Raw genomic sequence first — 12,474 nt, forward strand, 5'->3', positions numbered from 1 at the left:
GATTTTAGTTCTCCTTTATTTGAGTGATACAAGATGCAATCCTGAACCCAATTTCATTTATTAAACTCTTGCACATGGATGGAGGCAGAAAATGGGAAGTAATTCAGTTCATCAAAGTTAACATTTAATTCTGCATCCCATACTTGACAAGCAGCAACTCTCTGCTAATAATGTGTTCATAAGCAAACATAATCAAATGACTGAAGTGAGCAGCAGTCCTAAGCCGCTCCGTGGAGGTACAGCGCCAGGAATTTGCTGAATGTTTCTGGTTTGTATCCTGCCAGGCCAGCTGGGACCTGAAAAGAAGAGCCATCTGTTAATGTCAGTGTTTACCACCCACACCTCTTCTGATGCACGACACATGTAATGAAACCAGTTACAATATGGAGATGACTCTTCAACATGTGAAAAACATACTAGTTACAGACACTGAACTGGAAGCTAGATTTTCCTACCTTCACTTCTTTCCTCTTGATGAAGGGTCGAACCTTTGCAAAATCATACAGCTCAACATCTTCATCCAACCAGGCCTACAGCAGACGAAAACACAGGAAAAACATTTACCTGAAGGTTAGGAATTAGTCTGCAGCTGAGTAACATCACCAAATAAAGCATAGAAAAATCTAAATAAGATGAAGTGGGTACAGTTCACAGTCTTCCACAGCATCAGGACAGGTCAGTTAACTTTTACTTATTGTTTTACCATATTTAAGGAGCAACTGATCTGGGCATTAAAGTTCAACGGTCTTGTAGTGCCTCCAAGTGGTCAAATAATTATTAGCTGAAATAATTTGTTTGTAATTTTTGGATTTCAGCTTTTACATTTTTACGTTTGGACAGTTATGATGTGAAACTGCGGCAACAAGGTGTCATTTTTTTTACAGATAGGAGCAACAGATTACCATCTCAAAAGGTCAAATAATACTCCTCTGAGCTATGGACTACAGTCCAAAGCTTAGAGGAGCTAAAATGGAGGCTGGAGGCTAGAGAGAGAGAGAGAGAGTTCAAACCATCTCTTCCAAGATCATATCCAACGTCTCTCTGCCAGATTTAACAATAACCTCTATTTAAAAAGATAGGAACCTATGATCTCTTTTTCAAGAGGGACCCGTTTCTGACCAAGCAGGGATTTAAAGAGGAGCAACAAAAGCAAATGAGGTGGATTAGCAGAGTTTTCTAAGAACTAATGGTGTCATCCAGGACATGTTGCTGTGGAATATCATCTCTGCTGAACAGAAATTGAGCTATTAGAATGTCATAACATCATACAACAACAGCCTTCAGCCTCTGCACATTTGTTTCAAGACTGAATGCTACAGAGGGTCTTTCCTGCCCTCAGCATAATTATCCACAATGACTCTGGAGAAGCTTGGATTATGTGAGTTACAACAATATTTAATTTGTCCTCTTTTAATAAATAAAGTGTTTATGAATTGAATTGTCACTTTTTCACATCACTGGCAAAATGACAAAATGTGAGAAAAAAAAATTCAGCTGAATGAACTCTGTTGGAATCAAAAAGCCTTTTTCTAGTTTTTCTTTAAAACCTCCTGACTCACAGATTTAACTCCAGTGTCCTGAATCATAGCACTTCCATATTCGCAGGATTTTAACAGTAAACATGTCACCAAAAGTTATTACTCAAACCCTTCTGTTTTAATCTGTCTTACAGTGACTGGGATAAGACAGATTAGCATTTGTTTTCTCTTTCCTTTGTAATGAGTCCATGGAAACTCCAGAGAACATTCAACCGACCTGATTCTTGATGCCGTCATCTCCAGAGAGATCCGTGGTGTTGAGCTGGAATACCAGAAACTGGAAAATTCTGCCGTTGGTCCCCACTGCCTGTACGGTTATGGGACGCTCCAACAGGCTCTGTGGCTGTGTCTGAGACACACACACCCACACACACACATACATACACGCACACACACATTGTGTAAAACAGATGAATTGTCAAGACTAAGGAGAAACAGTGAGCGCTCTGACACTTTTGCCTGTGCGTTTCTTTGTATACCCTTACCCCGTACAGTTTGTGTGCACGTGCCAAAGCATTTCCAAAGGTGAACATGATCATCTTGGCTCTGAACTGCTCTGGGCGGAGCTGACAGTTAGGATCAGATGTCTCCAGGAAGTAAAGTGTGTGGGCATGAGGATAAGGGTATTCTCCCCTAAAACCTGAGCCAATGGGAGAGAGGTGATTAGAACTGGGCCAGCTGAGCTCCACCTCAGAGAAACCTGGAGACGGCTCACCTGTGCAGTTCATCTCCTCTTTGTACACACTAACTTGTTGAAGGTCGATGGTGGGTGAGACGGGATAGAAGCTTTCCAGGACCTGATCTGATGTCTCTAACACTTCCTGTTCCCCGCAGATCCGAGGAAGAGGATCCATACTGCAGTGTAGCAAACCATTCCGACCTCTGATCTGGAACAGGTCCTCACCTGACAGGAGAGCAGGAAACAGAGAATAGCTTAAAAATGAAGCAACAACAGTCTGTGAGTTGACCCAGTTCCAGATCCAGTCATCCAGAGCTTCTCAAAGTGTGGGAGAGCGAGCAACAAACAGCTGCCTCCCTGTATGTTACTCCTGAGTCTTTTGTTGCTGCTGTACTTCATGTGCCAGTCAGACATGTTTCACTGAGGTGAGGTTTACCCGCTTTAGTTCTGCATAGTGCCATATGATATAATGTTTCAGTTGCCTTGTCATTTACTCTGCTAAGATTATTGTTGTGCTAGATTTTTAGCTCTGAGTTGAATATTTAGCTTCAAACTAAGGATTTGACTTGCTAACTAAATATTAGCTTAAGCATTAGGTCTGCTGACTGAATATTTTGCTTGAATCTCACAGTATTTCCCCTACCTGAGAAGATCATGACATAGAGGAATTGTAGGAGTTCATAGTTAATCTTATAGATTTTCAAATTGAAAAATACTCTATTGATCCCAAAGGGAAATTAAATGCTGTTGTAACTCATTCATTTAGATTCTTCAAAGAGTTATTATAACTGATGATGGATGCTGGCAGCAAAGATCTCCTGTAGCAGTCTGTATTACAGCAAATGTCAAGAAGAAGCCTCTGACTCAAGACACCGTTTTACCAAGACAGAGTGTCTTGGTAATAAAATTCTACCAGATCAGCCGCTGGCACAGGCCTGGTGAAGTTGGCCAAATGTTTGCTGTTACTTTTTCTGGTTTCATTCTTTTCCTCATGTTTTTGACATGCAGATAAACCTCGTTTCCAGGTAGCTGCTAATGAGTAGTTCTCGGCAAGGATCCTCCTTCCAACAGCTGGGTGAGTGGGCTGCAGGGTAGCACAGAGGTGCAGCAGGTTGAGGAGCAGAGTGTTGCTAAAGAATACACACACAGGGAGAGATTGTTTGGACATGTTCACTGGTAAGACCATCATACTGTAAGTATGTTACAATGTTGTTCTTTCAAAGGCTGAATTTTAAAGACCCCATGACCAGTTGCTGTTATGATGCATGATCATCTCAAACTAATAGTGTTACCCATATATTTCTAAGAATGAGTTCAGATTACAGTGCAAATATGTGGAAAAAGCAGTAGACTCTTTTTAATTCAAAATGTTGAGTAAAATTCTTAGATTTTCTTCCCTCCAAGATAAGAATCGGACAATCACAGATCTCCCAAAATTAAGGAAATCAAGACCAGATTTTCAGCTGGCCAGTTTAGTGCTCCACCTCTAAATTAAATTGTTCTAAATGTTACCCACCCAGGCCAGATGGATTTTTATAGAACTCAATGTAGTCTCGTTCTTCTTGCAACTTTCCCTGTAACAATATTTCAACATTTTGGAACCAGCAGACTAAGAACAACCAGCTTGTTTTCCCATGCTCTGTGTTGAAGTCCAAACCTGAAGGAGTTTTAGGGAAACATTTTAACACAATAAAATGAACAAGGGGCTTTTCTGCAGGGGAAGTGCTGGAGTCCACAGGTCAGGTTAAACTGGGGCATGAATCAACTCGCATGTACAACACAAGGTATCAAGACTTTTGCATAATTCAATGAACCACAAATCATTGCTCATTTGTGTTTAAGTGCTGGTTCATCTCAGTTGTATTTCCTGTCTATGATGGTAGTGGACGAGTCAGATTTATATTTCTTTGTATTCAAAGACTTTCTTATCCTGATCTTTAGTTATTAAATTGAGATGCTGCTAATTATCTCAACTTAGGTTTTTTTTTTTTAAGTATATTTGTGTTTGGCAGAAACCAATCATGCTACAACATAGAGCAGGACCAATAAGGTGAATATGGAGGGTGCTTTTCAAAGTTTGGTACAAATACCACAAGTACTTGCCATTTTAATTATGACAATTCATTCTCAGTCAGAACCAACCAATTTGTTTTGGAACGGCGCTGGCCGCTGACCAGCAGGTCAAATACTGGGAAAATAATTATTTTGTTTAGTGAATATATCTAAACTGAATTCACCCACTGTTCTCATTTGCTTGATGCAACAACAAACAGTATGCCATTAATGCACCTTATTTTAAGAGAAGCATAACAAAATATGATTCCAGACGTATAGTTAGATTCATAAACAGGGGCAACCTGGAAATGTCTTAATTTTCTGGTGGGATATAAAACTACAACCACACCTGCAGAGCCTGCTATCCACGTTCTACGGACAATCCTTAATACACTAAAAAACAGAAATCGGTATCAGCCAGTTAATTCATCTCTACTTGTATGAGGGGTCAAAGTTCACTCTTTCAGGGGATATCAATGAACTGTTCTGACGTGTTACTGGTACATGACTATTACAGTTATTTGATGGTCCATAGACAGATGTTTATGAGTAATAGTCAGTGCTCTGGAACATCTCTGCATGATGCTTAAGTCTCAATATGTCTGAACAGAAAACCTTCCTCTCTAAATGGGTTCTGTTGTCTTTTCTTCTTGTTCTCTTTATCCACATGTGGTGTGGTGAGTGTGCTCAGGTCTTTTTTTCCCTTAAAAACAAAGCAGTTGGTTTGCAGTCCACTCTAATGTTGCCCCTTTACAATCATGTCCATTAATTAATCTTTTCATTTTGTGTTATTCATTCCTCATGAAAACTGAACAGAACTAATCTTCCATGATTCAGAATGGTTTCCTGAAGTTTTTGAAAAAAATCCCACCTGTTTAGAATATTCAACTGCGTACTCAGCATCTCAACCCCTTTAATAAGTGAGCCTACCTGTATTTCTCCTTTCTCAGCCGTGGCTCCATTGTGTCCCAGAACCGTGAGTGTTTGATGGCGTTCTGCACGCGCTCGTCCTGGTCGGGCAGCTGGTTTTCAGGCTTTGCAGCCAGAGAGACGAGGTGAGGCAGCAGACCAGGTCTCACGTGGGTTTTGGTCAACCACGCAGCCTGGCGCACACCTGGAACACATGTGAAAAGGAAGGAGTTTTGCTGGAATAATCTAATCACAGGTCAGCCTTGATGCTCATCCTGATTTTAGAACCAGTAGTTTATCAAGTAATAAAACCTTGCTTATTTTCAGAAATGTTTCCACATTAAAATCACAGTTCAACTTTTATAGGGTTTAAAATGCATTTAATTAACTTCATTGAAGTACAACTTGATAAACACAATGCTATGTTAAAGGCTTTAAATGTCTTATTTTCCTTATAGGTAGTATTAATAATTATTAAACAGTTCTGTTATTTTTCACAGCACTGTGTGATTAAAAAAAAGAAGCGACATGTTCTGATAAATGTATCTGATCAGAACAAAAAAACCCATTCATAAATCCAACACGTTTCTACATCAACAGCTAGGTCTGCTACAATAACAAGTTTGACAGTTCGCCCTCTCAAATTTCAATAGACTTTAATTTCTAGCGAATATCTTTCGCTGGAACTGGAAGACTCTTTAAATATCCCAAATGAACAAACAAAGCACCCGAAACAACAAATAAAATGGATCATGAAGTCTCCGTAAACAGATTTCCCCTTCAAAAAAGGGGCTAGTTGAGAAACATGGGACTGCGGGCTCTTCGAAAACGACAGTAAAGCCAGCCCGCACTCGATTTTCACATGCGCCACGACACAAGACGTTACGGCACCCTAATTTACAAGCTCCTTTCAGAGTAAAAGCTCACATCCGGTTCATATTTGATCTACTGCTAGTAGATTTCCAGCGGCTTCAAGTTTAGACTTTGTATTTATGTAGTTGCAAAAAGAAATAATGTATCGGAAATAATTGGGGACATTAAGCATTTAAGCAATGCTGAAAAACTGTTTCCAGTGACTTCTCTCACTTCTGGGTGGCAGAGGGACGCCTCTGGAACACAACCAGCAAGTGTCAACCACATGTTTAATTTCAAAATAAAAGCCTATTAAAATAAGACGTTTTTATTTTTTCCCCTTAAGTTGCCGTGCTTTTATTTTAAAACTAAACATCAGATCGGGTTGACATTTGCTGGTTGTGTTCTAGAGGCGTCCCTCTGCCACCGAGAAGTGACATTAGTCACTACAGAGTTTTTAAGCAATAAGCACGGCAACTTGGGGGGGGGAGGGGGAGGGAATAAAAACGTGCTCTTTTAATAGGCTTTTATTTTGGAATTAAACATCAGATCCAGCATGGTGGTTGTGTTCCAGAGGTGTCCCTCTGCCACCTAGAAGTGAGAGAAGTCGCTAGAAACAGAAAGTTTTTCAGCATTGCTTAATTTCCCCAACTATTTCCGACACATTATTTATTTTTGAAACTGCATAAATACAAAGTCTAAACATGACGCCGCTGGAAATCTACTTGCAGTAGCTCAACCATGAACCGGATGTGAGCTTTTATTGTGAAAGCAGCACGTAAATAGGGGTACCGTAAAGTCTTAAGCTATCGCGCACGTGAATATCGTATGCTGGCCGGCTTTTCGAAGAGGCGGCTAGCTTTACCGCAGTCTAATGGGGAATACTTTTGACATCCAGTTTTTGTTAGTTAAAAACACACACAAAAAAAAACAAGCAATCATGAAGGTGGAAATTATCCAGCTCGTTTTAATTTATTATGCTGTTAATTGATTCACTGCTTGTTGCGACAGACTCATCAATAGCTTGTTTTAAAGCAGTCAAAGAATAGCAGCCTACCTTCCAGTATGCTGGTCCTCTGGTTGAATACATAGCACGGTTTGTCTTTGTACAGCGCCATCTCCTGAGCGGGTGGAGACCTGTAATACCTCGGGTCCTTGAAGCTCATCTCCCATGGAGGATAAACTGGCTTAGCCAGGCCGGGGACATAGTGCATTCGATCCCCGTAAGTCACCATCTCAAGTCCCGGGATTTCCACCTTCTCCCTGGGTTTCTTCTGAGGAGGTACCCTGGCTGCAAAGCAGTGGCTGACTCTGAGGTTCCTCCGAGTCTGAAGGCTGCTTGGTGCTCCATGTGCGGACAGCTTAGAAGCATTCAGGAAAACATTTGGAGAAAATAGAGACACTGTCGCTTTTAAATAGCGTGTCGCTTCTGGGAGCATGATGCGGTCCAACTGTTGAACAACGGTTGTTCGGAAGATTAAAAAGTCTTTTGATAACTGTGGCCTTCACTAAAAGACTAAAGTGCTTTCAGGTGGCCGCCATGATGGCGTTTCTTCATAAGCTGCTGCTGGTTACAGGAGCCTTTAGCGCCCCTTGCAGGACTGGGGCGTTACACATAACCGCCTGTCCTCGTAATACTTTACTGAAGTCGCCATCTACGGAGGCCGTTCTCCCTAAATTATGGAAGTCTGATCCAGAAAACCATATGTATAATTTCAGTCCCTCTCGGAGTTTGGCCAATCATTAAGCAATTTTATTAGTACCTAAAACAGATGGGTTTAAAAAAATAATGTGGCCTTTAATGTCCAGATTATTTGAAATAAAGTTGTGCAAATTTTCTCTTTTGACTAATCTTTATTATGCTGTCCTACTTTCTAAGCAACAGATAAATTATTATTCTTACATCTCCAGGTTTTATTTTGTCAACAGTTACACCGCAACAGCAATGCTATGAATGACATGAATTGTCTTTGTTCTCTCGCATGCACGAAATTTCCGGATGTAATACCATACAATGTGTGTCTACATGGTAATAAAAAAAAATAATCTTTGGATTTGGATCATCTCTAAGAATAGCTTATCGAGGCAAAACATAACACTTCCTATGTGGGACCTAAATGTCTCCTCGGCTGCTGTAGCCCTATTTGCAGTGAGGAGAATTTGATGCAGCACCTAGATAACCAGGTGTCCCACAGTCAACAGGATCTGATGCTTCTTAACTTCTAAAATCAGAATTAAGGACAGTGTATCCAAAAGTAGAAGCTAATGTGGCATAAATGTTTTATGGCCTTTTCTTCGTTTGTTCTGTTTTGTTATCAGCGTCACATCTGCTGTTACTGCTGTTTTGCCTACAGAAAACATTTGAAAAGATCAACTTGGGTGTTCCCTGTTCGCTGGGGCGTTGATGACTGCACCATTTAATTGGATTAAGTGCAATATTGTATTTACTGATATTGTTGTACCAAATTTTTTATTCATGTTGTTTTGCTCGTTTCTTTCAGGGACTGAGGCTCCTGTGGTGTCGGTGTCTTGTTTTGTGCGTTTATTTTGTTGGAGCACCTTTTTCTTTGTTACGGAGCCCCATAATTTGCTGTGCTTTGTAGTGTCATGGGGGATCCCTTTTTCTTCACTGGATGTTGCTTACTTCCCTCACGACTTCCCCCACTGGTAAGTCTCAGTCTCTGCTAAGATTTAAATATTTTACTTCAACCAATAATTTTGTTTAACTGTATTCACCATCTTAAACATTCTGTCTTAGGATTTTGCCAATTGGAAAGTGTTTTTTGTTATCGTTTTTTTTTTTTGTTTGTTTGTTTGTTTTTCAAATATTGAATGTCAATAAATTTTGCAGAACTTTTCAAATCTCGACTCCTCCTTCCAGCAGAACTTGCCTGTATGCTTATTACAATTCATTGTTCCTGGAGTGTTATTCCAGGTGGTGTTGCTGGTTTCTTTTACTCATTGTAACTTTAACATCCTCTATCTGGGCTTCATAACCTTAAAGAAAATCCACCCCAAGTTGCCACAACAAAGACCTTAAACCTACTTCAACGATATTTTCTCTTACAGATTAATGTCATCCTTCGTTCATCTAGACATTAAGTCTTTCATGGGAGATATGACCTTATTCTCTATATTTTTATTTTATTTATAGTTATAAATAAACAGAATAAAAAAATTACACAGATTATATTTTAATGTAAATGTGAAATATGCTTATCCAATACAATGCATCAGTTTTGACAGAATATTTTTTTTCACAAATTTCCACCTAAAAGAAAAAAAGACTTATTCTGAGAACTTTATTTTTTCCATCTAAAATCATTACTCATGACAGATGAGACTGCTGCTGTGGTGCACGAAGAGTTGTCTTTATGCCTTGTCCTCGCTTGTATTTTACTGCCAGAGAGGCCAAACTGAGGAGGAGGATCGCAGCTTTTCCCAGAAGCATCCAGTACCACATCTGTCCCTGCAGACCTGCAAATACACAGGGGGATGCATGCAAAGCTGTTTGTTCCTCTTTCTCTTCTCCTACCTCTCCCTGCTTCAATGACCTAATACATCACCCTCATGCATTATCAATGTTTCTAGACATGAAGACAACACAGAAAATGATTCTATCTGCTAAACACCCGCACACCCCTCATTTCATCTCACAAAATAACAAAAATTACTACAAATGAATAGAGCATAGATCATGTACAGGGATAAAGGTAATGGAATGAAAGTCAGGCACCGAAACAGAACATTAGAAATCAGAAAGTTAAATACTGAGGCAGGGGTGGAAAAAAACAAATCACTAATCAGAGAAAATATGGTTCAGCTGTGGCAGGGAGAAAGCAGGTAAACTTAGGGAGGAGACTAATTCATAGAAGGTGAGCAAGTAGGACATAAGGCTTCAGAAACCAAAAGGAAAAAATCTGACAGAACAATAAATTCAAACAAGAAAAAACAAAGAAACGTAACACAAAAGAATGAACTCATCTGGCAAAACCTAAACAATGATAAATACAGTGAAGTGAACTGAATATGGCAAGAGCAATAGAACAGAAATTACCTGCAACACAATGATTGTATTGTCAAACAAAAAGAAAGAAAACCCAGACGCCCAAGGAATGTGGCAAACCTACAATGAAAAACTATGTGATAATGTAAGTGTTGCTAAAAATCCTTTTTTGTTCAATGATTGCCTGTAAACTTAATATCTTGACTGTACACATGAGATAACCTGGTCTCACACCCTTAGTGCCACCTGGGCATGAAAAGGAACAAAAGTTATGACTGTAACTACAGTTCTATGAATCCCAGATGACCGCCAGAGGCGGTGCTTAAAGCACTGAATGATCATTCCTGCGCATGCACAGGTCAAGAATCTTATACCAACATGGTCACACGTGACCCCCGGTGACACCGGTAAGTCGAGATAGTCAAGTGACAATGACAGCTCAGTCCCTTAATCTTCTCGCGAAACCCAATGATTCCAAGGGACCAAAAGCTCTGGCGGTTATCCGGGATTCATAGAACCGTAGTTACAGTCGTAACTTTCGTTCCATTTCATACCTACTGACCGCCAGAGGCAGTGCTTAAAGCACTGGATGACAATTACCAACAGAGTCCTGAGGAATCACACGCAGAAAAGAAACGATCCACAAACATGCCCACTTCACTGGGATGATGATGAACGCTGGGACAGGATCCCCTCCAGTGGGTGAAAGGCGGCCAGGTTAACCCTGTAAAACCTAGCAAAGGTATTTGGAGATGACCAGGAGGCTGCTGCACATATAGCCTCCAGAGTGGCCCCAGTCATAGCGGCCTTTGACGCACTAATGCTCCTGGTGGAATGGCACTGTACACCACCAGTAGGTTGGTGGCTCTGTAGAATGTACACTTGTTCCACCACGTCCACAATCCAATGTGCAAGACACTGTTTGGAAAGGGCCTGCCCCTTGTGGGGCCCTGCGTAGAAAACAAACAGATTATCAGACTGCCGTAGAGAAGCTGTGAGTCTGACATACGCTTCCAGTGCCCTAACAGGGCAGAGAGATGGGCTCAACAGGCCCATCTGCATCAAAGCAAGCAAGCTGTAGGGGCACAGAGTGGCTCGCAGAAAAGGCCACCTTAGAAAGAAATGCCACGTCAGGCCAAAGAGTAACGCCAGAATCAGCTGGGTTCCAACGGCAACAGGACTTGTGAACAGACAACGCATGTAATTCACCCACCCGCTTCGCTAAAGCCATGGCAAGGAGAAAAGCAATCTTTTTTGACAAATACTCAAGGCTCACCTCCGCCAAGGGCTCAAACAGGGGAGATTGCAGCGCAGTGAGGACTAGAGAGAGGTCCCACACAGGTACGACAGGGCGTAAGGGAGGGTGCAAGCATCATGCACCCCTCAGAAACAAAAAAACGTCTTTGTTACGTCCTATCATCTCTCCACTCACCACCGCACGCCAACAAGAGATGGCAGCCACATAAACTTTCAGAGTGGACAGAGACTGACCCTGAGAAAGCAGTGCTTGAAGGAACGTTAAAATAACTGAAATAGAACAGTGTACAGGATACTCATGTCTAGCATGACACCAACTGCCAAAAACTTTTCACTTATGAGTGTACACCAGTCGGGTGGAAGGGGCCCTGGCGTTAGTCATTGTATGCCAGACGTCTCCGTCATACTCTAAGAAGGAGATGCCGGGCCTCGTAGTGGCCAAACCCAGAGCTGGAGGTGACTGGGATTGGGATGCAGGATCCGACACTCTAGCTGTGACAGAAGGACCTTCCTGTGGGGAAGAGGCATTGGAGAGCTGCAACAGAGCCTGTGCAGCAGTGGAAACCAGGTTCTCCCCGGCCACAAGGGGGCCACTAGAAGGACCTGATGTCCCTCCTGAAGGACTCTCAGGAGTGGTGGGCCAATCAGAGGAAGCAGCGGAAAAAGCATAGAGCAGCACTCTCGGACAGTCGTGTGCCAATGCATCTTAAGCCAGGGGACTGGCACTCTCTGCCAGGGAGAACCAAAGCGGGCAATGTGTTGTCTCTCGGGACGCAAATGGAGACAACACAGCTGCTATGCTGTATTTCTCCCAAATCACCCCCACTACCTCCGGGTGGAGTCTCCAGTCCCCCGGTGGTGGGTGTCCCCGAGACAGAATATCGGCCGGCCCATTCTGCACCCCTGGAATGTAGGCCGCCCTCAGGCTGGCAAAAAGAGGGGCTGCCCAGGTAAAGAGCTTCTGGGTCAGCCTCAGCAATGTTATCAACAGTTTCTCTCCCCACCCCCCCACATGGTTGATATGAAAAACCACCGAAGTATTGTCCGAACGCACCAGGACATGCCTTCCGCGCAGGCCTGGGAGGAAGTGTCACAATGTCTGCTGCACAGCCTTCAACTCCCAGGCGTTGATGTGCTGCAGTTTTTCCCGCGGAGACCATGTCCCCCGGGCAATCTGT

At 42.0% G+C, this 12,474-nt stretch overlaps 2 protein-coding genes and 1 long non-coding RNA gene across 4 annotated transcripts in view; 1 reads left to right on the forward strand and 2 right to left on the reverse strand.

The window, feature by feature from the left end:
* mrpl37 (mitochondrial ribosomal protein L37) lies at nt 1–7,614 on the reverse strand. Its single transcript, XM_007578355.2, has 8 exons — nt 7,091–7,614; nt 5,203–5,386; nt 3,232–3,347; nt 2,254–2,442; nt 2,024–2,178; nt 1,756–1,887; nt 456–530; nt 1–296 (listed from the first exon to the last, which is right to left on the reverse strand). Exons 1-8 carry the CDS (start codon nt 7,470–7,472, stop codon nt 219–221), a joined length of 1,311 nt encoding a protein of 436 aa, XP_007578417.1. The 5' UTR covers nt 7,473–7,614; the 3' UTR covers nt 1–218.
* Nucleotides 537–12,474, forward strand: part of LOC107833887 (uncharacterized) — a 22,554-nt gene continuing 10,616 nt past the window's right edge. Inside the window, exons 1-2 of the long non-coding RNA XR_001659662.1 lie at nt 537–1,422; nt 5,682–5,685. This is a non-coding gene — a long non-coding RNA (uncharacterized LOC107833887). The remainder of the gene's footprint in view (nt 1,423–5,681; nt 5,686–12,474) is intronic.
* The window catches only part of LOC103156351 (uncharacterized), a 21,268-nt gene continuing 17,873 nt past the window's right edge, over nt 9,080–12,474 (reverse strand). For both annotated transcript variants that reach the window (XM_016664276.1, XM_016664275.1), the window contains one exon: nt 9,080–9,510. In XM_016664276.1, the coding sequence (XP_016519762.1) occupies nt 9,362–9,510 (149 nt within the window). In that variant the 3' untranslated portion in view covers nt 9,080–9,361. The remainder of the gene's footprint in view (nt 9,511–12,474) is intronic.

The sequence above is a fragment of the Poecilia formosa genome, unplaced genomic scaffold, assembly GCF_000485575.1.
Source record: "Poecilia formosa unplaced genomic scaffold, Poecilia_formosa-5.1.2 Scaffold475, whole genome shotgun sequence".
Classification (NCBI taxonomy): domain Eukaryota; kingdom Metazoa; phylum Chordata; class Actinopteri; order Cyprinodontiformes; family Poeciliidae; genus Poecilia; species Poecilia formosa.

Bases quoted from the DNA above. Each gene is read 5' to 3' on its own strand.
- mrpl37 (XM_007578355.2), bottom strand. From the start codon at position 7,472: ATGCTCCCAGAAGCGACACGCTATTTAAAAGCGACAGTGTCTCTATTT. The intron at 3,348-5,202 runs GTAGGCTCACTT...TGTATTCTTTAG, and splicing joins CTGAGAAAGGAGAAATACAG to CAACACTCTGCTCCTCAACC. The intron at 2,179-2,253 runs GTGAGCCGTCTC...CCATTGGCTCAG, and splicing joins AGAGGAGATGAACTGCACAG to GTTTTAGGGGAGAATACCCT.